We start from the raw sequence: 23,035 nt of genomic DNA on the forward strand, positions 1-23,035 counted from the left end.
TTACCATTCCTCCCACACTTCTTAACTGTCTACGATGATGAAATTTTTCTACCTTTATATGAAAGATTAAAAGAAAATTTCTCCCATTTTCAAAAGAAATTCATTTCTAAACAACCAAGTATTTCTCAACCTTCACTCAGGTCAATACATAAAACTAATTCAACATTTAAGTAGACAGTTGTTAAATATACATATACACATATATTCATATGCATGTATAGATAACCACATACAGATAAAATAGGAAGTTAGAAATAGCTAAATTTCTAACAGAAGACTGGATAAAAATGCTATAAAATCATTAACGATAAGCTAGATCTATGCACTGACGTGGAAAAGATATTCAAGACACAATTCTATTAACAATGACATTTAGGGAGTAATTATAAAAGAATTTTACCTTCTTAAATATTTCTACAACTTCTGAATTTTTAAAAAAGTTAACTTTTATAATAATTATTTTTAAAAAAGTTAACTTTTATAATAATTATTTAAAAAAAATAAATTATAGAGAAAATATGCACATGTATGTAGATAAAGATATGGAAGGACAAGCACCCTATTCAGATTCCCTCCTCCACTTTTAAGGAACCCTGTTTTTATAAATGGGCCCACCTAGATAATCCACCTACCTAGATAGACAATCCAGGATAACCTTCCTGTCTTTAAAGTCAGCTGATGGGCCTATTCTGGGCATACCACACTGCCCGTGGATTAGCCCTGCTCTGTAAGGAGCAGTTTAAAAAAAAAAAAAAAGGTCAGCTGATAAACAATCTTGATTGTATCTGCAACCATAATTCCTGTTTGCCAGGTAACCTAACACAGTTATAGGCTCTAGAAATTAGAATATAGCCATGGGGGTGGGTGGGGGGTCATTATTCTGCCTATCATGGTTTTATAACAGCATGAAGTTTTAAAAACTAGCTGCCTACTATATTTAACAGGTACACGTTAAATGGGAATAAAGGATAATACAATTATTAAACGAAGCTAACCTAAAAAAAAAAAAGGATAAAAAATCAAATGTATCACTTTTTTCTTTTATGGGTACTCTAAAAAATCTTTGCCTAACATAAGGTCATGAAGATTCTCTCCTGTCTTCTTCTTGAAGGTTAATAACTTTAGGCCTTATATTTAGGTTTATGTTCCATTTTGAGTTTTGTAAATTTTGCATATGGGTGTCTAATTGTTCCAGCACCATTTGCTGAAGAGACTGACACAAGCAATGACACGGATTTTTATAAATCCCAAATGCATTATGCTGAATGGGAAAATCTATACATAAAAAGGCTACATACTCCATGATTCCATTAACGTGACATGCCGGAAAAGGCAAAACTATAGAGATAGAAATCAGATCAATGATTGCCAGAGACTGGGGGTGCAGAGGGATGACCGACTACAAATGCACAAGGCAACTTTTGGGGATGATGGGAATATTCCACATCTCAATTGTGGTGGTTGTTACATGACAGTTTATGTTTGTTAAAACTCAGAGGCCCACACAACTAAAAAGTGTGAATTTTATTCTGTGTAAATTATTCTTCAATAAACCTGATTTTAAAAATTATCAAGTGACAAGATGAAAAGGTGTAATTTGTTTGCAGGGTCCTAGACTTCCTGAGACCTAAAAATGTGACCTTAGGCTGAACGCTGTGGCTCACGCCTGTAATCCCAGTTTTGGGAGGCCGAGACGGGCAGATCAAAAGGTCAGGAGTGCGAGACCAGCCTGGCCAGCATGGTGAAACCCTGTCTCTACCAAAAATACAAAAATGAGCCAGGCGTGATGGTACGCGTCTGTAGTCTCAGTTACTTGAGAGGCTGAAGCAGGAGAATCGCTTGAACCGGGAGGAGGAGGTTGCAGTGAGCTGAGATCGGGCCACTACAGTCCAGCCTGGGCGACAGAGTGAGACTCTGTCTCAAACAAAAACAAAAAACAAAAACAAAACAAAAAAAAAGTGACCTTAATGCAAGTTAAAATTAGCAAAGAAACCAAAAGGTGGAGAACTAGACCGTCATTACCAGGCTCCCTTACTGCACTGCCACTGTTTCAAAAAAAAAAAAAAAAAGGGAAGACAACAATTCAGAGTGAGCACTAAAGAAAGCATTATCCAATAGCCATAGGCTCACTTTTCAGGCTAGTGACCTAACAATTTAACAAATAAATGCGAAGCTAAGCCTAAGAAAAAACTAATCAACAAAATAACATTTACCTTTGGAGTCAGCATTTGGGAACAGCCTGTTCCATGGCACCTTATTTTTGTGTGGAAGAGAAAGCAAATAGTTCCTAGCTTTTAAATTTATTATACAATTCAGGTCTTCTTGTGATGGGGATCCAAGAATACCTATCAGATAAAAAAATTAGCTATTAGTTATCAAGACCAAGGTAAATGACTACACACCATCAACTCTGAGTCAGAATGAACCCTGATAATTAACGGCTTATCACCACTCCTGATGTTTACCTTTATGTTTTTACACAAAAGTCCTGAACATTTTAAATTAGAGAAGGTTAAAAATTCACACCTACCACAGGTTAAAGAGTATATTAGAACTCTTCTTAATTTAATGAAGTGACTTTGATGTAAGCTGTAGGCAGGCAAACTTGAGTAAATCTAGCTCCTGAAGGGCTCAGGAACCTTACCCAGAATGTGGTTCAGCTGGTCAAGATAATGCTTCCCTGGAAAGATGGGCCTGTTAGAAAGCATTTCTGCCAGAATGCAGCCTACAGACCAAATATCAATGGACTTGGTGTAGCCCTGCAGGAGAAAGAGAGAAAAGACTGAAAATGGTATCTGGTGTTACAGGACACGATGAGATCTTCCTGTATGACAGGTGCATTGCTGATGGGACTCTGAATTTCTCCTTTGACTCTACAATTCGGAAATACAAGTAAACAGCATGGAAAAGCAAAAAACAATTTGGATTTCTTATGAGAGGCTGAACGACCAAGATGATGTGATTTTATTTTTCTCTTCATAGTTGATTAACTTGGGCTGGGCACAGTGGCTAATGCCTGTAATCCCAGCACTCCAGGAGGCCGAGGCGGGCGGATCACTTGAGGCCAGGAGTTTGAGACTAGCCTGGCCAACATGGTGAAACCCCATCTCTACTAAAAATACAAAAAAATTAGCTGGGCATGGCAGTGGGTCCCCGTAATCCCAGCTACATGGGAGGCTGAGACAGGAGAATTGCTTGAACCCAGGAGGCAGAGTTGCAGTGAGCCAAGATCGTGCCACTGCACTCCAGCCTGGGTGACAGAGCAAGACTCCGTCTCAAAACAACCACGAACCCACAAAGTTGATTAACTTATTAAATTAGAATTCCAAAGTATACATCAGTCCTTTTTTGAAACAATTTGAGAGACAGATTTAGAATTGTCATAAATTGGAGCTGGAAAAAGGTTTGGGGCAGTGTGTGCTAGCTCCATCATATTTTACCAATGTCTTCTAAAATATTCTCAGCTGGGCACGGTGGCTCACGTCTGTAATCCCAGCACTTTGGGAGGCCAAGACGGGCGAATCGCCTGATGTCAGGAGTTCAAGACCAGCCTGGCCAACATAGTGAAACCCCGTCTCTACTAAAACTACAAAAATTAGCCGGGCGTGGTGGTGGGCACCCATAGTTCCAGCTACTCGGGAGGCAGAGGCAGGAGAATTGCTTGAACCCAGGAGGCAGAAGTTGCAGTGAGCCGAGATTGCACCACTGCACTCTAGCCTGGGCAACACAGGGAGACTCCATCACCAAAAATAACATAACGTAACGTAACGTAACATAACATATAACATAACAAAAATAAAATAAAATAAATAATTCTCATCTTCTTTTCCTACTCATTTTTCAGGAATATGTTTTGTTTTGAAGGAATCCTGTTAGAAGTCATGGGAGGATACTTTGGGAGGCTAAGGTGGGAGCACTGCTTGAGGCCAGGAGTTTGAGGCTGCAGTGAGCTATGACTGCAGTTGCATTGTTACACTCCTAATAGCAGCATGTGAAAGAAAATGCGTTTCCTCATGTCCTCAACAACACTGGGTATTATCTTATTATTATTATTATTATTATTATTTTGCCACACATGGTGGCTCACACCTGCAGTCCAGCTACTCGGGCAGTTGAAGTGGGAGGATCACTTAAGCCCAGGGATTGGAGGCTGCAGTGAACTATGACTGAGCCAATGCATTCCAGCCTGGGTGACAGAGTGAGACCTTGTCTCTAAAAATTAAAAAAAAAAAAAAAAAAATCATGGAAGGATTCTGTCTGAATCATAACAATGGTGCAAAAAAGATGTTTCTCCAAGGAATATAAGCTGACTCTTTAAAAATTAAGAGATGATGTCATCACTCTGTCACTCAGGCTGAAGTGCAATGGTGTAATCATGCCTCATTGCAAACTTCCTTGTCTCAGGTGATCCTCTCACCTCAGCCTCCTGAGTAGCTGGGGCCACAGGCATACACCACCACACCCAGTTGATTTTTAAATTTTTTGTAGAGAAGGGGTCCCACTATTTGCCCAGGCTGGTTTCAAACTCCTGGGCTCAAATGATCCTCCTGCCTCAGCCTCCCAAAGAGCTAGGATTATGGCATGAGGCACCATACCTGGCTCCAGATGTGCCTTCTAATACAATGAAGTGCTTTTCTGGTATTCATGTTAAAAATGCATGACACAAAACTGAGGGGCATTCTACAAAAGAGCTCATCTGCACTCTTAAAGGAGACTAAGGAAACACAACAACTGTCTCTATGAAAAGTACAAAAATAAATAAGTAAATTAGCCAGGAGCAGTAGCACATGCCTGTAGTCTCAGATACTTGGGAGGCTGAGGTGGGAGGATGGCCTTGAGCCCAGGAGGTGGAGGTTGCAGTGAGCCGAGATGGTGCCACGGTACCCCAGCCTGGGTGACAGAATGAGAACCCATCCTTTTTTTTTTTTTTTTTTTTTTTTTGAGACGGAGTCTTGCTTTGTCACCCAGGCTGGAGTGCAATGGCACAATCTCAGCTCATGCAACCTCCGCCTCCTGGGTTCAAGCGATTCTCCTGCCTCAGCCTCCTGAGTAGCTGGGATCACAGGCGCCTGCCACCATGTCCAGCTAAATTTTTTGTATTTTTAGCAGAGACAGGGTTTCGCCATGTTGGCCAGGCTGATCTCAAACTCCTGACCTCATGTGATTCACCTGCCTCGGCCTCCCAAAGTGCTGGGATTACAGGTGTGAGCCACTGTGCCTGGCCTGAGAACCTGGTCTTAAAACAAACAAGCAAGCAAACAAACAAACAAAAACCATGACAGTACAATATGTGAGCCTGTGCCCAGGTTGGGGGGTGGTTTGAGTGGGGTATAGTTCAAAGGTTATTGGGATAATATCTAAAATATGAATATAAACTGTGCGTTAGATACTGAATCAGTATTAAGTTTCCTGATTTTGAAAACTGTACTGTGGTCATGTTAGAGAATACTCTTAAGGCAGGGTTTTTCAACCTCGGTATGACTAACATTTGGGGCTGAGGAAGTTTCTGTTGGGAGGGCTGTTCTGTACATCGTAGGATTTTTGGCAGCATCTCTGGCCTCTTGATGCAGGGAGCACCCCCTACCCCTCATTGCGACAACCTTGCCACATGTCCCCAGGGAACAAGAGGACCATGGTTTGAAGTAAAGACATACTGAAACAAGGTAAAGGGGCGTATCTACAATTTACTCTCAAATGACTCAGAGTGCGTGGGAGTGCCCACACACATGCACACAAAGAATGATAAAGCAAATGGGGCAAAAGATAAAAAATCGGTGAGCCTGAATCTGGGGTAAAGGGTATTTAGGAGTTCTATTTGGCGGTTCTACAAGAGTGTTCCACAGACTCCTATGGGTTCCCTCTAGAGGATCTGAGAGGTCACAGTACATTTATTATACTACTATGACATTTTCATCCTTTTCAGTCACAAGTGAAAAGGAGATTTTCCAGATGCAATATGATGACTGATGATTTGTACATGAAATGTGACACTTGGAATATCTGTGTAACTCAGTGAACCAGTATTTTCCAAATACGTTAAAAAATCATGCATGAGTATGAGTGCAAGGTAGACTAACGGATTTTAACAAAATAGTATTAAGAGTTCACTGATATGATTTCAGATTCCACACTGCAATTAAGTTTAAGAAACCACCACTTGTTCAAATTGGGGGTAGTATCAAATAGCCACAAGTGGCTGAAAAGACTACTAAAATTTCCCTCCTTTTTCCAGCTACATACCTGTGTGAAGAGTTTGCCTCATGAACTTAAACCAAAACAACATATTTGACAGACTGAATGCAGAACGAGATGAGAATCCAACTGTCTTCTATTAAGCCACACATTAAAGAGACTTGCAAAAATGAAAACAATGCCACTCTTTTCACTAAAAGGTTGTTTTTTGTTTTGCTTTTTTTAAAGACAGAGTCTCACCCTGTTGCCCAGGCTGGAGTGCAGTGGCGTGATCACGGTACACCGCAGCCTCAATTTCCTGGGCTCAAGAAATCCTCCCATCTCAGCCTCTTGAGTAGCTGGAACTATAGGTGCACACCACCACGCCCAGCTGATTTTAAAATTTTTTGTACAGATGGCAGGGTGGGGCGGCTCACGCCTGTAATCCCAGCACTTTGGAAGGCTGAGGCAGGTGGATCACAACGTCAGGAGATCAAGCCCATCCTAGCTAATATGGTTAAAACCCTGTCTCTACTAAAAACACACAAAAAATTAGTCGGGCGTGGTGGTGGGCGCCTGTAGTCCCAGCTACTTGGGAGGCTGAGGCAGGAGAATGGCGTGAACCCAGGAGGCGGACCTTGCAGTGAGCTGAGATCATACCACTGCACTCCAGCCTGGGTGATAGAGCAAGACGCCGTCTCAAAAAAAAAAAAAAAAAAAATTTCTTTTTTGTACAGTCTCACTATGTCACCAGGGCTGGTTCCAAACTCCTGGTGATCCTCCTGCATTGGCCTCCCAAAGCGTTGGGATTATAGGCGAGAGCCATCATGCCTGGCCTCACTAAAATGTTTTTACTGTAGAAAACGAATTTATTCTTATGAAAAACATATAACTTAACATGTAGTGGGTTTACTATTTAAAAATTAATTAAGACATTTTAAAGTTTCATATTGTAGGCTGGGCGTGGTGGCTCATGCCTGTAATCCCAGCACTCTGGGAAGCCAAGGCAGGTGGATCACCTGAGGTCAGAAGTTCAAGACCAGCCTGGCCAACATGGTGAAACCCCATCTCTACTAAAAAATACAAAAATCAGCCGGGCATGGTGGTACACGCTTGTAGTCCCAGCTACACGGGAGGCGAGGCCGGAGAATCATTTGAACCCGGGAGGCGGAGGTTGCAGTGAGCCAAGATTGAGTCATTGCACTCAAGCCTGGGGGACAAGAGCCAGACTTCTCTCCAAAAAAAAAAAAAAAAAAAAATTTCATATTGTAAATAACAATAGATATAACCTACATAAATAAAAAACTGTGTGTGGGTCCTTGACTGTTTTTTTTGAGACAGTGTCTCATTCTGTCACCCAGGCTGGAGTACTGTGGCACGATCTCGGCTCACTGCAACCTCCACCTCCCGGGATCAAGCGATTCTCCTACCTCAGCCTCCAAGTAGCTGGGATTACAGGCATGTGGCACCATGCCCAGTGCATTTTTTGTATTTTTAGTAGAGACAGGGTTTCTCCATGTTGGCCAGGCTGGTCTCGAACTCCTGGGCTCAACTGATCCACCTGTCTCGGCCTCCCAAAGTGCTAGGATTACAGGTGTGAGCCACCATGCCCAGCTGGTCCTTGATAATTTTTAACAAATGTAAAGGGATCTTGGCTGGGCGCAGTGGCTCATGCCTGCAATCCCAGCAATTTGGGAGGCCGAGGTGGGTGGATCAGTCGAGCCCAGGAGTTTGAGACCAGCCTGGCCAACATGGCAAAACCCTGTCCCTACAAAAACATACAAAAATTAGCCAGGCATGGTGGCACACGCTTGTAGTCCCAGCTACACGGGAGGCGAGGCTGGAGGATCACTTGAGGAGGGGGTGGCTGCCAGCCTGGGTGACAGAGAGAGAGAAACCCCGTCTAAAAAAAAAAAAAAAAAAAAAAAAAAAAAGCCAGGCGCGATGGTTCATGCCTATAATCCCAGCACTTTGGGAGGCTGAGGTGGGTGGATCATCTGAGGTCAGGAGTTTGAGACCAGCCAATGTGGTGAAACCCCGTCTCTATTAAAAATACAAAAATTAAGCAGGCGTGGTGGCGGGTGCCTGTAATCCCAGCTACTTGGGAGGCTGAGGCAGGGAGAACTGCTTGAATCTGGGAGGCCGAGATGGCACTGTTGCACTCCATCTGGGCGACAGAGCAAGACTGTCTCCAAAAAAAAAAAGAGGCTGGGCACAGTGGCTCACACCTGTAATCCCAGCACTTTGGGAGGCTGAGGGGGGTGGATCACTTGAGGTCAGGAGTTTGAGACCAGCCTGGCCAACATGGTGAAACCCCGTCTCTACTAAAAATACAAAAATAGCTAGGCTTGGTGGCATGCACCTGTAATCCCAGCTACTTGGGAGGCTGAGGCATGAGAATCGCTTGAACCTGGGAAGCGGAGGTTGCAATGAGCCGAGATCATACCACTGCACTCCAGCCTGGGCGACAGAGTGAGACTCGGTCTCAAAAAAAAAAAAAAACAGAACGAACGAATGAAAGAAAGAAATGTAAAGGTATCCTGAGACGAGAAGGTTTGAGAATGGCCACCTTATACTTTTCTTGCAACTTTTATGTTTTTAGACAGAGTCTCACTCTGCCACCCAGGCTGCAGTATAGTGGCGTGACCTTGCCTCACTGCAACCTCTGCACCCTGGGTTCAAACGATTCTCATGCCTCAGCATCCTGAGTAGCTGGGATTACAGGTGTCCGCCATCATGCCTGGCTAATTTTTTGTATTTTTAGTAGAGATGGGGTTTCACCAAGTTGGCTAGGCTGGTATCGAACTCCTAGTGAGTAATCCACCCACCGCGGCCTCCCAAAGTGCTGGGATTACAAGTGTGAGCCACCGCGCCCGGCAACTTTTCTTTTTAAAAATTTTTTTTCTTTCCTAAACAAGCTAAAACAGAGCAAGTTTTCTGAAAGCTGAAATTCTATAAAACGTTACAAATATGTACAGAGTGCTCTAGCTTCTCAAAACTGGGACAATATGAGTTAAAAAAAAAAAAAAAAAAAGAAAGAAAATTAAAATGGAGAACACATAAAAAAAATCCTGGGTCTGTAATAGTGTTTTAAAAACAAAGGTAGGATACAGAGGAAGAGAAAGGGTAAACGGGAAAAATCTTCATAGAAGAATGCTAGCTAATACAAGTAAAAGGAAGAATAAATTTAGAAAATTACCATTTTATAACCCCCAATATGATAACTGACAGAAGTAAGTGCTGAACCACTGGGGGAAGGCTGCTGGGAAACAAGGATGGCCATCCTGGCTAACATGGTAAAACCCTATCTCTACTAAAAATACAAAAAAATTAGCCGGGCGTGATGGCGGGCACCTGTAGTCCCAGCTACTTCTGCACCATCTTCAGGAATCTGTAGTGGTCATGTCAGAAACGTGCAAGCTACATCTCATCAGGAAGAACTCACTGGAAGAATCCACAATGCGAACCACTCTGTGAAACAACTGATCTGTACATTGCAAAGTACTGAATGTCTTGAAGAAGAGAGGAAGGGCAAGACTGTTCTAGACTAAGAATAATGCATGAAACAATTAAATCATGTGTTGAAAATAGAGTTACCTAGACTTTTTTGGGAGAATGAGATGTCATGGAATTAATGCTGAACATTTTATGAAAGGGTAAGGGTACTCTAGCTGTGGGAAGAACACCTTCCTTGTAAGGAGCATTAGTATGCCCCAAAGGGTCTAGGAGTGAAGTGTTATATGTTGGTGAAGTGTCGCATGGTCTGACAAAAGAGAAGAGACAGAAGAAGAAAGAGAAAGGAAAGAGTAAGAGAGGGAAGGAGGGATAAGAAATATGACAAGATGTTAATAGCTGGAGAACCAAGGACAGGGGCATATGGGTGTTCACTCTACTCTCAATTTTTCTATGGGTTTGATAATTTTCTACATTAATAAAAATAAAATGAAGACAACTGCTACAAGTAACATTCTCAGGCTACAGGTACTGCAAATAAGAAAAAAATGAACACTCAATTTTCACTTTGGTGACCCTGCAAGTAGAAGGAAAAGCTGGTCATCTTGACGAACACCCTCTCTGGCTACTTCTCCCTGGAGGGTAATCAAGAAATGGAGACAATGGGGGCATCTAAGTCAGAACGGAGACTGCAAGACCAAGAAGCCACACCAGGACAAAGGCACACCAACAGTTCCCTTTACAACTGGCACTGAACACTGGCATGCCAATGCTCCTTGTTTAGAACGGCTGTCACATGGCCAGTCAGAGAAAGAACCTGTTGTGTGGGATTATTTGTGATACAGAATTACAGAGAGTCAACATGGCATTTTCTTCTCTGAAACATCTGTTACACCAAATCCTTCTTTATAATGGAATTTATGTTAATGAGATTTTACTTTTATAACTAAACTGAACAAATGTAGGATATCAAGAAAAACTAAATGCTTTAAACAAATTCCATTTCCTTATGAAAAAATCTAATAGCTTATCTGTACTAGTAATAAAGGATGGAGGAAGAGAAAGAAGCCTATGAGCTAATTAGACCTGTTCTTTCATTTCCACTAAGCCTCTCAGGACTATTTCTGGTTCCTGGGCCCTAGATACAAGATCCAATGTCTATTTTTATCGCTTTTCTTCAAGTATCTTTACATGATAGCAGAGGGAACTGTGTTTAAGAATCTTATAATCCTGAGACACTAGATACAGGTAGTATGTCAGGCTTACTTAACTACTCAATTTTCACACCTTATTCATATATTATTTGCAAATAACAGTAAAAATACTGAATCTCAATCTCCATAGCAGCCCTCAATTTTTGCCTCCTGGCTCATAAATGCAACAAAAAATGTCAGACTTCACTTTTCTGGGCTTTTGTAAACTTATTCAACCATTTCTTATGACCAAGACACAGACCTTGCTAGCAGAGTATGGATGAGACCTGGATGCACTCTCTACAGCCACTCACAGATGCAGAGGAAACCACTTCATTTGGAAGCAGGAAATCATATAATTTCTAAAGAATCCACGGCAGTTCCTACTCTGTTCACATTTATGTTTTCTTCAAGTACAACAAATTACAATATAATTCTGCCAAAGAGACATTCTTCATTATCAGATAAATTTGACCTTTATAGAATAGCCCTGGCCCATGTTCACAGAAATACACATTACTGAATAACCTCTACAACAAACCCAGCCTGCACCTAACAGTGACAGCGATAGGCAGGACTTCAGGACAGCTGTCCAAGGAGTGAAACACAGACCACTTATGGTAACAGTGACTGCAGAGGCACACCCCCTCCTATTCTACAACCGTCAGCACTATACCAGCTGAGGTAGAGAGGCTGAGCCCTAAGTTCAATGCCGAACAAAATTTAGACAGCACCTTGGGGCCAGGTGGGGGCTGAGGTGGGCGGATCCCTTGAGCTCAGAAGTTCAAGACCAGCCTGGGCAACATGCAACATAGGAAGACACCCTACTTTTACAAAAAAAAATTTAAAAATTAGCCAGATGTGGCCGGGCACAGTGGCTCACACCCGTAATCCCAGCACTTTGGGAGGCTGAGGTGGGTGGATCACGAGGTCAGGAGATAGAGACCATCCTGGCTAACAGGGTGAAACCCCATCTCTACTAAAAAATACAAAAAATTAGCTGGGCGTGGTGGCGGGAGCCTGTAGTCCCATCTACTTGGGAGGCCGAGGCAGGAGAATGGCGTGAACCCAGGAGGCAGAGCTTGCAGTGAGCCGAGATTGTGCTACTGCACTCTGGCCTGGGCAACAGAGCGAGAGTCCATCTAAAAAAAAAAAAAAAAAAAAATTAGGCAGGTCTAGCGGTGCACTCTGTAGTCCCAGCAACTCTGGAGATTGAGGTGAAGAGTGTCACTTGAGCCCGGGAGGTTGAGACTGTGAGCCGTGATGGTGCCACTGCACTCCAGCCTGGGTGACAGAGTAAGACCCTGTATCAAAAAAGACAGCACCTTGGCTCTGGCCAGATATGCCAACTCTCAATGCAGAGGGAGACTTATGGCTTACTGCAATGCACTCAGAAAGTTCTCTTACTTACTGGATTTCTTTTTATGCAAACTTAGTCCTTACCTTGGAATTCAACATAATTTCTGGAGCCCTGTACCAACGTGTGGCCACATATTCTGTCAGGAACCCTGTGTGATCATGGTCTGGATCTGCAACACGGGCCAGGCCAAAGTCACAGATCTAAGAGAGAAAAAAAACAGGATAACTTCTTAGAAATTCTAACCTTTCATATCAAAACATCACAAAAATAAAAAAGGCAATAGCAATAATAATGCTACTAAGTGGCAGATACTTTCTGGGCATTCTAGAAATTCAGTATTTAATTTTCCCAACAATCTGAAAAGCAATCAACATGTAGAGACCAGGACGCAGGCTGAAGAAGTCTTTATAGAACACACTTTAAGAAGCATCTCTACCTTTCATTATCTGCTTAGCACAAAGCAATCTCAATTAGGTGAATTGACAAAAACTGTTCTGGGTAAAGTCAGCAAAACCAACCAGTACCCTTTTCTCAGCCTGTCCTGCTGGAGCTCTCAGGACTGCTGTGAAGATCTGCACTGGCCTTCTATTTCTCAGACTCTACTTTCTGTTAGTCTTCTACTTAGTCTATAAATATAAGTATTTCCAAAGATTCTTCCCACTTCCTTCTTCCAGGTAGTCAAACCTACTCCCAAAGCTTTTTGTTTTTAAAGTTTCATGTACTAAAGAATATTTTATTTTTTAAAAAATACATAGTTTCTCATTTTCTCCGGTCTCAAGCATCTACTGGCCTTTCATCATCTGGCCTTCCAATACCATGGTGTGGCTTATTTTCTATTTTTAGTAGAGATGGGGTTTCACCATGTTGGCCAGGCTGGTCTCGAACTCCTCACCTCAGGTGATTCAACTACCTCAGCCTCCCAAAGTGTTGGGATTACAGATGTGAGCCACCATGCCCGGCCATGATTTTTTTTTAAGGTCTGTCAACACTACAATATCAAAGACTAACCAAATTTACATGACACTAATCAATACAATGCCAAGGCTACAAAATAAAAAAGCAGTAGTACTCAGTATAATTCCATACAAAGGAAAATAAACAAGGATATGGTAGAAGAAAATATACCTTTTGGGCTGTGTAAATTCAATTTTCAAAAACAAAGGAAGCCCCAAAGACGTGTTTCATTTGTATCTATCAGAGTCTTTCATAGGCATAGCCAGAATTTTCACATGTTGTGATCCCAGCATCTTGTGACTCCTACTGGGATTTCTGTGGGATCAGTCTAGTAAACAAGGGCACAGACTAATATAGCTCACATTCTCTGGTAGTTACACTAGAAATGTGCTTGCAGAGCCTCCAAATAGGGTCTGTAACCCTGGTGAGTTCCCGTGGTCCTGAAAAATAAAGTCTACAAGAGAGGATCCTGGAAGGGTCCTAAGATGTCAATGTCTGCTGGGTCTTAAGCTTCAGAAAATAAGTGCAAAGCATGTTTACGGAAACCAAAAATCAAGCTTATTTCTGTCGGCCTTGACTGATACCAGAGCCAAAAGTTAAAGGTCTAAGACACTGATAATAGCTGATATCGATAAGGGTTCAAGATATTTTGGTAAGGGTTCAAGAGTAAAAAACACTTTGTAACATAGAAGCCATTGGATAAAGGGAAGAAATCCTCGGGCCGGGCACGGTGGCTCACGCCTGTAATCCCAGCACTTTGGGAGGCTGAGGCGGGCGGGTCATGAGGTCAGGAGATCGAGACCATCCTGGCTAACACAGTGAAATCCCGTCTCTGCTAAAGATACAAAAAATTAGCCAGGTGAGGTGGCAGGCGCCTGTAGTCCCAGCTACTCAGGAGGCTGAGGTAGGAGAATGGCGTGAACCCCGGGGGGCGGAGCCTGCAGTGAGCCGAGATCGCGCCACTGCACTCCAGCCTGGGCAACAGCAAGACTCCGTCTCAAAAAAAAAAAAAAAAAGAAATCCTCTTGAAAATTCGAAAGGACCTAAATAACAGGAGGTCAGTGAGGCTGCAAGTTACAAACTTCCTAGGCCAAGGGGCCTGTGGGAACGGGCACCATGGTCACCACAAGGCATTGAGGATGTGGTAAAAGTGCAGTGATCCCAGAGCTCCAGCAAACACAAGTCCTCTCCTCATGTGGTGTTCTCAACTGTCATATGCACACTCAACTGCCACTGCCTCTTGCCCTGCTTGGACATGCTCACTGTAACAAATCAGTGACATACCATACCCATCTTTGAATGAGATTCTCTCTTCTCGCATTTATACCCATGAGAATGATGCACACACACTGCTGTATACGTTTTTTTTTTTTCTGAGATGGAGTCTCACCCTGTTGCCCAGGCTGGAGTGCAGTGGCGCCATCTCAGCTCACTGCAACCTCTGCCTCCCAGTGATTCTCGTGCCTCAGGCTCCCAAGTAGCTGGGATTACAGGTGTGCGCCACCACATCCAGCTAATTTGTTTGTATTTTCAGTAGAGACAGGGTTTCACCAAGTTGGCCGGACTGGACTTGAACTCCTGACCTCAGGCGATCCGCCTGCCTCAGCCACTCAATGTGTTGGGATTATAGGCGTGAGCCATGGCACCTGACTGCTGTATACTTTTAAAATATTAGTAAAGGCCGGGTGCAGTGGCAAACGCCTGTAGAATCCCAGCACTTTGGGAGGTCAAGGTGGGCGGATCATGAGATCAGAAGTTCGAGACCAGCCTGGCCAATATGGTGAAACCCTGTATCTACTGAAAATACAAAAATTAGCCAGGCATGGTGGTGGGCACCTGTAATCCCAGCTACTCAGGAAGCTTCAGCAGGAGAATTGCTTGAACCCAGGAGGTGAAGGTTGCAGTGAGCGGAGATCACGCCACTGCACTCCAGCCTGGGCAACAAAGCAAGACTCTGTCTGGAAAAATAAAATTAAAATAAATAAAATTAAATTAAAATTAATAAAATAAAATAAAAATAAAATGTTAGTCAATTGTACCACTTTAAATATCCAAAACATACTGTTATGCTTCTGATTCTTTGTGTTAACTTGGGTTTTCAAGACGATGCCTAAATTATGCCACGGCCAACAACTCGTGTGTGTGAGTGTGAGCAGGTGAACAGAACGGCCTTAAAGACAAGTCCATAAACTGGGAATAGACAACAGAGAAAGTAGTCTGGTTCTATTTGTTTTATTCTTAAGGATGAACACTTTCAAGCAAAAATAAGAGCCAATTCTTTTTTTTTTTTTTTGAGACGGAATCTCACTCTGTCACCCAGGCTGGAGTGCAGTGGCGCAATCTCGGCTCACTGCAAGCTCCGTCTCCCAGGTTCACGCCATTCTCCTGCCTCAGCCTCTCCGAGTAGCTGGGACTACAGGCGCCCGCCACCACGCCCGGCTAATTTTTTTGTATTTTTAGTAGAGACGGGGTTTCACCGTGGTCTCGATCTCCTGACCTCGTGATCCGCCCGCCTCGGCCTCCCAAAGTGCTGGGATTACAAGCGTGAGCCACCGCGCCCGGCCAATAAGAGCCAATTCTTCCCAGAAATGTTATATGCTTAAAATATTGATTGAGAATGTCTCTCCAAAAACAAAAGCAATCTGCCATAACAGGGCTATGATGATAACCAAAAGAAAAAAAAAAAACACGAGGAGACATAAAAATATTCACTGCAAATTTTCAAGAAAATCATTAAGTGCCAAAGAAGTAGTAGAGCCATCCTAAACATAGCTTTATTCATTTTGTGCCCACCTGACTCTTAGTTGCACTGATCCAGGGAAAGGAGCTGGTTCCATCCCATGTGGAAAGGACATAAACCTGTATCAGAGGGATCCCAAGAGGTGACAGAGTCCAATCCACACAATATCTGATGAAGGAAGCTGTCTTCTACAACATCTCACTGGACATTGGCCACCGTATTCACCCACCGTGACAAAACCCACTGCTTTTTACACACAGTTCTAGAAGGTTCCCCATGATCTACTTGCAACCAACCTTTCTAGCTTAGTGTCGATGACGTCCTATTACTCATCCAATGCTGCAGCCACAGGAAGACTCAGTGTTTTCGGTAGTAGTCCCTCCCTTCTTATTTTATTTCTGTACTCTCTGCCTACGATACCCTATGTCCAATACAGCCGCTGGCCTGCCACAAGAAAAGCTACCCATCCTCGAGGGCCGGCACAGATACCACCTTCTTCTTGCTGCCTCCCAGCCCCAGCCAGAGCTAGCCCACCTCTGTCCTTTGCATTTGTACACCATCTTTTTCTCCATCTCAGTTATAGAACATCTCATTATAATCACCTACTGTCTACCAGATTTCTGATCTATCAGTTTTCAGATTTCAAGGGCAGACCCTCATCTCTCTTGTCTGGCGTATCTCACAGGGCTTCTCATAGGAGTGTCTGTTGAACTGAAATCCAATAAATGATTATTGCTATACATCTATACGTACTTAAGCAGCTTTATTAAGCTATAATTCACACACCATACAATTTGCTCATTTAAAGTGTATAACTCAATGGTTTTAGTATTATAATGGTGGACTTAACCATTACCACCATCCAATTTGAAAATATTTTTATAACCTCAAAAATAAATTCCAGTGAGTTGGTATTCCTTCCTTCATTATTCTCCCAACTCCTCTAGCCCTAGGCAATCAGTAATCCACTAATCTAATTTTTGTCTCTATGGATTTGCCTATTCTAGACATTTCATGTAAACAGAATCATACAATATGTGTCTTTTGTGGCTGCCTTCCTTCACAGACATGTTTGCAAGATTCATCCATGTTGTAGCATTATCAGTACTTCACCCCTTTCTCTTCTACTGTGTGGATCCACCACATTCTATTTATTCATCATCAGCTGGACATTTGGATTGTTTCTACTTACTGGCTACAGTGAACAATATCGCTATGAAGATTTGTGTTCAAGTTTTTGTGTAGATGCATGTTTTCATTTTCACTAAGGAGTGGAATCCTCACTAACACTTACTATCTGACTTTTTAATTACAGCCATCCTAGTTAGCATAAAGTTTTTCAATGTAATTTTGATTTGCATTTTTCTACTGACTAATGATGTCAAGCATCTACCATTCCATGTGCTTATTGCCATCTGTATGTCTTCTTTAGAGAAATGTCTATTCAGATCCTTTGTCCATTTTTTAAACTAGGCTATTTATCTTTTCATTATTGAGTTATAAGAGTTCTTCATATATTCTAGTTGTAAGTCCCTTATCAGATGTATGATTTGCAAATACCTTCTCTCATTCTGTGGCTTGCCTTTTCACTTTTTTGATGGTTTGCTTTGTAGCACAAGTTTCTAATCTTGATGGAATCCACTTACTTTTTTTCTTTTGTTGCTTGTGCTTTTGGTGTCATGTCTAAGAGGCTTTGCCTAACATAAGATTGCAAAGATTTACTTCTATGTTTTCTAAGAGTATTAAAGTTTTAGCTTTTAAATTGAGTTCTTCAATCCATTTTGAATTTTTTTTTCCTTTTGAGACAAGGTCTCACTCTGTCACCCCAGATGGAGTGCAGTGGCGCAATCTCTGCTCACTGCAATTTCCACCTCCCAGGCTCAAGCAGTCCTCCCACTCAGCCTCCTGAGAAGCTGGGACCACAGGCACATGCCACCACGCCCAGATTAATTTTTTTGTATTTTTGGTAGAGATGGGGTTTTGCCATGTTGCCCAGGCTGGTCTTGCTCTGGAGCTCAGGCAATCTGCAGGCCTTGGCCTCCCAAAGTGCTGGGATTACAGGCGCAAACCACTGCACCCAGCCATTTTGAGTTAATTTTTTCATCTTTTTGTATGTGGCTATTCAGTTGTCCCAGATTCATTTGCTGAAAGGACTATTCTTTCCCCAATGAATGGTCCTGGCATCCTTGCCAAAATCAGTTGACCAGAGATACATGGGTTTATTTACTGACTCTCACTTCAATTCCACTGACCTATATGTCTATTCTTATGCCAGTAGCACACTGTCTTGATTACTGTGTTTTGCAGTAAAAGTTTTGAAATCAGGAAGTGTATCAGTTCTCCATATGAATTTCCATAGGAATTTTAGGATCAGCCTGTCAATTTCTATAGAAAAAAACAACTGGGGCTTTGATAGGGATTGCACTAAATCTGCAGATCAATTTGGAGAAAACTGCCATCTTAACAGTATTAAGTCTTATGATCCACGGACATGGGATGTCTTCTCATTTATTTAGGTCTTCTTGAATTTCTGTGCATTTTTTTGGACTGAATCTACATCACTCCATCACATTTAAGATATCCATAAATTTCCCTCGTTTACCTGTGACACCCATTAAAATAGAAATATGTAAATGCTGCATATTTTCAGAACTCTGAGGACTGTAAAGAATTTGGGGTGTTCTTATTTAGTTGGAATGCCTTATTAGGTATTAAAGTCAGTGAGGTTAAGTTTTCTGCTGCTATCTTTTGAATAAAATTTATTGAAGAAAAATGTCACCAACATGTTTTGTTGATTTTAATGATTTTAAAACTAACACATAAGGCCAGGCACGGTGGCTCACACCTGTAATACCAGCACTTTGGGAGGCCAAGGTGGGCAGATCACGAGGTCAGGAGATCGAGACCATCCTGGCTAACATGTGAAACCCCATCTCTACTAAAAATACAAAAAAAAAATAAAAAAATAAAAAAATAAAAAAATTAGCCGGGCGTGGTGGCGGGTGCCTGTAGTCCCAGCTACTCGGGAGGCTGAGGCAGAAGAATGGTGGGAACCCGGGAGGCAGAGCTTGCAGTGAGCTGAGATAGCGCCACTGCACTCCAGCTTGGGCGACAGGGCGAGACTCCGTCTCAAAAAACAAACAAACGAACAAAAAAACTAACACATAATGTACATGATCCTGTTTATCTATATAAAGTATAAAAGTACACATTTATGTAAGAGCATAGAAAATACTTTGGGAGAAAATACACCAATTTGTTTTTTGGGGACAAAGTTTTGCTCTGTCACCCAGGCTGGCATGCAGTGGTGTGATCTCGGCTCACTGCAACCTCTGCCTCCCAGGTTCAAGCGGCTCTCCTACCTCAGCTCCCATGTAGCTGGGATTACAGGCGCGTGCCACCATGCCCGGCTGATTTTTGTATTTTTAGTAGAGATGGGGTTTTGCCATGTTGGCCAGGCTGGTCTTGAACTCCTGACCTCAGGTGATACGCCCACCTTGGCCTCCCAAGATGCTAGGATTACAGGTGTGAGCCACCGCAACTGGCCACCAATTTGTTATAGTAGTTAGTTATCTTGGCCTGGTGCTGTGGCCCACATATGTAATCCCAGCACTTTGGGAGGCCAAGAAAGGAGGACTGCTTGAGCCCAGGAGTTCCAGACCAGCCTGGGCAACATACGAAGACTCTGTCTTTAAGGAAAAAAAAAAAAAAAAAAGATCTCTGGGGAGAAAGGAGCAATGGGATAAGGAAGAAGAGGAAGACTACCACACTTTACTAGCATTTTTGCCATAAAAATGTTTTTGGGTATTTCTGGTGTAATTTAAAATATGAATAATGACAAATATAACTATGCTTCAGTGAAAGGGTTTTTCAATATATATCACCTTAATAGTAAATAACCTGGCTGACCTTGAGATCACAGGTGGTGTTGAGCAGCAGGTTGGAAGGCTTGAGGTCACGGTGCAGAACGTTAGCTGAATGGATATATTTTAACCCTCTGAGGATCTGGTAAAGAAAATAGCAGATATGGTCGTTGCTGAGGTGTTGTGTCTTCAAGAGCTTGTAAAGATCTGTTTCCATGAGGTCCTGTACTATATATCTGTTTGCACAGGTTAAGGTAAAACACCAATTAGCTGGTCACATTTAGCAAAGCATTGAAAACAAAAATGCATCCTCTCTTGACTCTTTTCCCAAACAGTCCATCATTACACCATGAGGCCCTTAAAGGAAAGAAGAAACTGAGGAAAACTTGGTTTCCTTCATGGAAGGAATCTGAAGTCGTTAACTCCTTTTAGGTCCTGTGAGATGGCAGGCATTACGGCATTACATCTGACTGATGCAGCTATGGGCCTAGACTGAGATCTGAAACAGGCTGTTAGGGAAATTCTGGTCAATCTTGAAGTCTCAACCTCTTTGCTCTCTAAATTGTCCACCACCAACGAACCCCCTTCAAGGTTTGCTGGAAACACTGATAGCCTGTAAGTAGCACATACTCCCTCCTCTGTTTGGTCCAGTAACCTGTAATGTCACTATTCTTTTTACTTCTTGTTGCCGCTCCCCTCCTCTCCCAAGCTCCTCAAAAGCCAAACATAAAACTTCCAGAAATACAGGTCTAGAAACTTACTAGTAAATCCAACCCTAAGTCTATTTTCTTGACTCTTCCATTACTGTTAAGATCTTAAATAAATAAGACTATGGGCAAGTCGTTCTAAGAAGGGGTTTGTGCTAGTTTTGCTCCTCATGCTTTCTTGCTTGGTCCCGTATTTAACTACCTAAAACTTTAGCTATGGCTACTTTCTTTCTTACAGAAATTAAATTATTGGCCGGGTGCGGTGGCTCATGCCTGTAATCCCAGCACTTTGGGAGGCCGAGGTGGGCGGATCACGAGGTCAGGAGATCGAGACCATCCTGGCTAACACGGTGAAACCCCGTCTCTACTAAAAATACAAAAAACAAATTAGCCGGGCGAGGTGGCGGGCGCCTGTAGTCCCAGCTACTTGGGAGGCTGAGGCAGGAGAATGGTGTGAACCCCCGGGGGGCGGAGCCTGCAGTGAGCCAAAATCGCGCCACTGCACTCCAGCCTGGGCAACAGCAAGACTCCATCTCAAAAAAAAAAAAAAAAGAAATTAAATTATTAAAGCATTTAGCCTTTAACTTCATCATAGTATTATTTCATTAGCAGTATTTCTGCATTTCTTTCACTCACTTCTGTGTAAACACTATTCTCTGTTTCTTACAGATTTATGCTACAGGAGGCGCAGCATGGGATTCAAAGGAAACATGATTTAAAAATCTGTCATCTGAGAGAGGCTTATTTTCACAGCAAAAAGTAAAGCAGGACCAACAGGTGGTAGTGGCAGGAGGCATTTCACTTCAAATATCACTACAACTTATTGACAGAGCTGTTTAAAAATGGAAAGGGCTGCCTAGAGACAGCAAGTTCCCGCACCCTGGAGGGGCGGAATATAAATTGGGTAAACTGGTAGGAGTGCTGTATAACCCTCTCCCTTCTGGCAGATCCTCTTCAGTATACTTAACCTCTCTATCTTTCAAATGGAGCCTTTACCCAGGCAGCATCCTCTAGATCTGTTCAGTCCAGATTTCTAAATGTTGGTCATAGTTAATCACATAATTTCAGAGCTTAGTTGACCTTAAAGATCATGATGACCAGTTCCTTCATTTTAAAGGTGGGGAAACTGAGACCTAAAGTGGTAACCTGACTAAGATCAGGACAGTCCTGATTTCACCAGGTAGATAGCCAGGGCACCCTCTTTCTTAGTCTACTACTGATCTTCCCTTTACCTTTTCTTCATCATCACGAACCATCCCTTGGACAGAAAAAACATGACTGCAAACAGAGTTAACCAAGATTTTCCATGACTAGACTTAGGGAGTAAATGGCAAACAGATTACGATTTTCCCTTTAGCATGTTTAATGCACTTTTCCTTTAAGTTCAGGGAATTTCAAGTTCTATTTACTCAACAAGGTTACCAAGCAGTGGAATTGGCCAGTTGCCTAAAAAGGATACACATCTTTCATTTGCTCGATGGTTGGTGCTCGAATAATGTCATTGATTCCAATGATGTTCTCATGTCTGAAGCGCAGTAAGATTTTTATCTCCCTCAGGGTTCTCTGGCAGTAGGTCTGGTGCTCAAAGGGGCTGATTTTCTTGATGGCTACTCGAACTTTGTTGACATTATCATACGCAGAGCTTAAAAAAGAGAGAGAGAGAGAGATGGCATTAAAAACAGCCCTCAGAATATTTGAAGAAGGCAAGTTGGTAAAGTATTATATTTTTAACACTCTGTGTAAATACCTGTTTCACCATGAAGGCAGCATGTATATTATCCACAAAAAGGCCTCAAGCTAGGGAGGATGGATGCAACTGACACGAGAGCACACAGTGACTCTCAAAACTAACCGAGAACCTAGCCCTGTTAACTGGGTGAATGTCTTGCCTTTATAAACCCAGAAATACACAAACAAGCATTCTCCCATTGTCTTAAACAGCAACTGCATTCTGGTGAGAGTAATCACTTCTGTCTCCAAAACACCTTCTTACTGTTGTATCAAATTCCTCTGACACAGAAGAAACATTCAAATAACCTACAACGGTACATCTTTATCCCTAACAAAAATGGACCCAAGAGAACACCTTGATTACTTCTATTAACTTTGTTTCTCTCACTTGCAAAACGACATTACCATTTCTTCCCCCAAGAAACTGATCAAGATGTTTGGGTAGTTTTATAACAAAACCTAGAAAGTATTCTTCGAAAAACACATTTGTGGCAATAACATGGGGCCCAGTTCTTTCCTAGTTGTCCTTAATGTCTGATAAACCAGAATTCTAAACAAAAGCAATAATAAAAATTATACCTTCAATCTTATGAATTTGAATCTTGAGTATTACTACTATCTTTATGATAAACATTCTATTACAATCTTGTGTATAAGAAATTTTCATATTAATAAATGTCAACATCTGGCCCACTGACCAAAGCAATCAAATAACATTGACAAGCAATAAGACAACATTTCTTGTTTCCTTGGGGTAAGTGCTAGAATAGAAAACAGTAAAATAACTTTATTTTAAAGTTTATGCTTCTAGGGCCAGGTGCAGTGGCTCACGCCTGCAATCCCAGCACTTTGGGAAACTGGGG

General features: G+C 42.2%; 1 protein-coding gene across 4 annotated transcripts in view; it reads right to left on the reverse strand.

Annotated features, from left to right (window-relative positions):
- Positions 1-23,035, reverse strand: part of MAPK1 (mitogen-activated protein kinase 1) — a 235,831-nt gene that overhangs the window by 29,165 nt on the left and 183,631 nt on the right. For all 4 annotated transcript variants that reach the window (XM_058431819.1, XM_032139411.2, XM_058431818.1 and 1 more), the window contains exons 2-6: positions 21,901-22,083; positions 19,781-19,970; positions 12,261-12,377; positions 2,645-2,759; positions 2,214-2,345 (exon numbers count right to left, since the gene is read on the reverse strand). In XM_058431819.1, the coding sequence (XP_058287802.1) occupies positions 2,214-2,345; positions 2,645-2,759; positions 12,261-12,377; positions 19,781-19,970; positions 21,901-22,083 (737 nt within the window). The remainder of the gene's footprint in view (positions 1-2,213; positions 2,346-2,644; positions 2,760-12,260; positions 12,378-19,780; positions 19,971-21,900; positions 22,084-23,035) is intronic.

Source organism: Hylobates moloch, unplaced genomic scaffold, assembly GCF_009828535.3.
Source record: "Hylobates moloch isolate HMO894 unplaced genomic scaffold, HMol_V3 SCAFFOLD_19, whole genome shotgun sequence".
Taxonomy (NCBI): Eukaryota; Metazoa; Chordata; class Mammalia; order Primates; family Hylobatidae; genus Hylobates; species Hylobates moloch.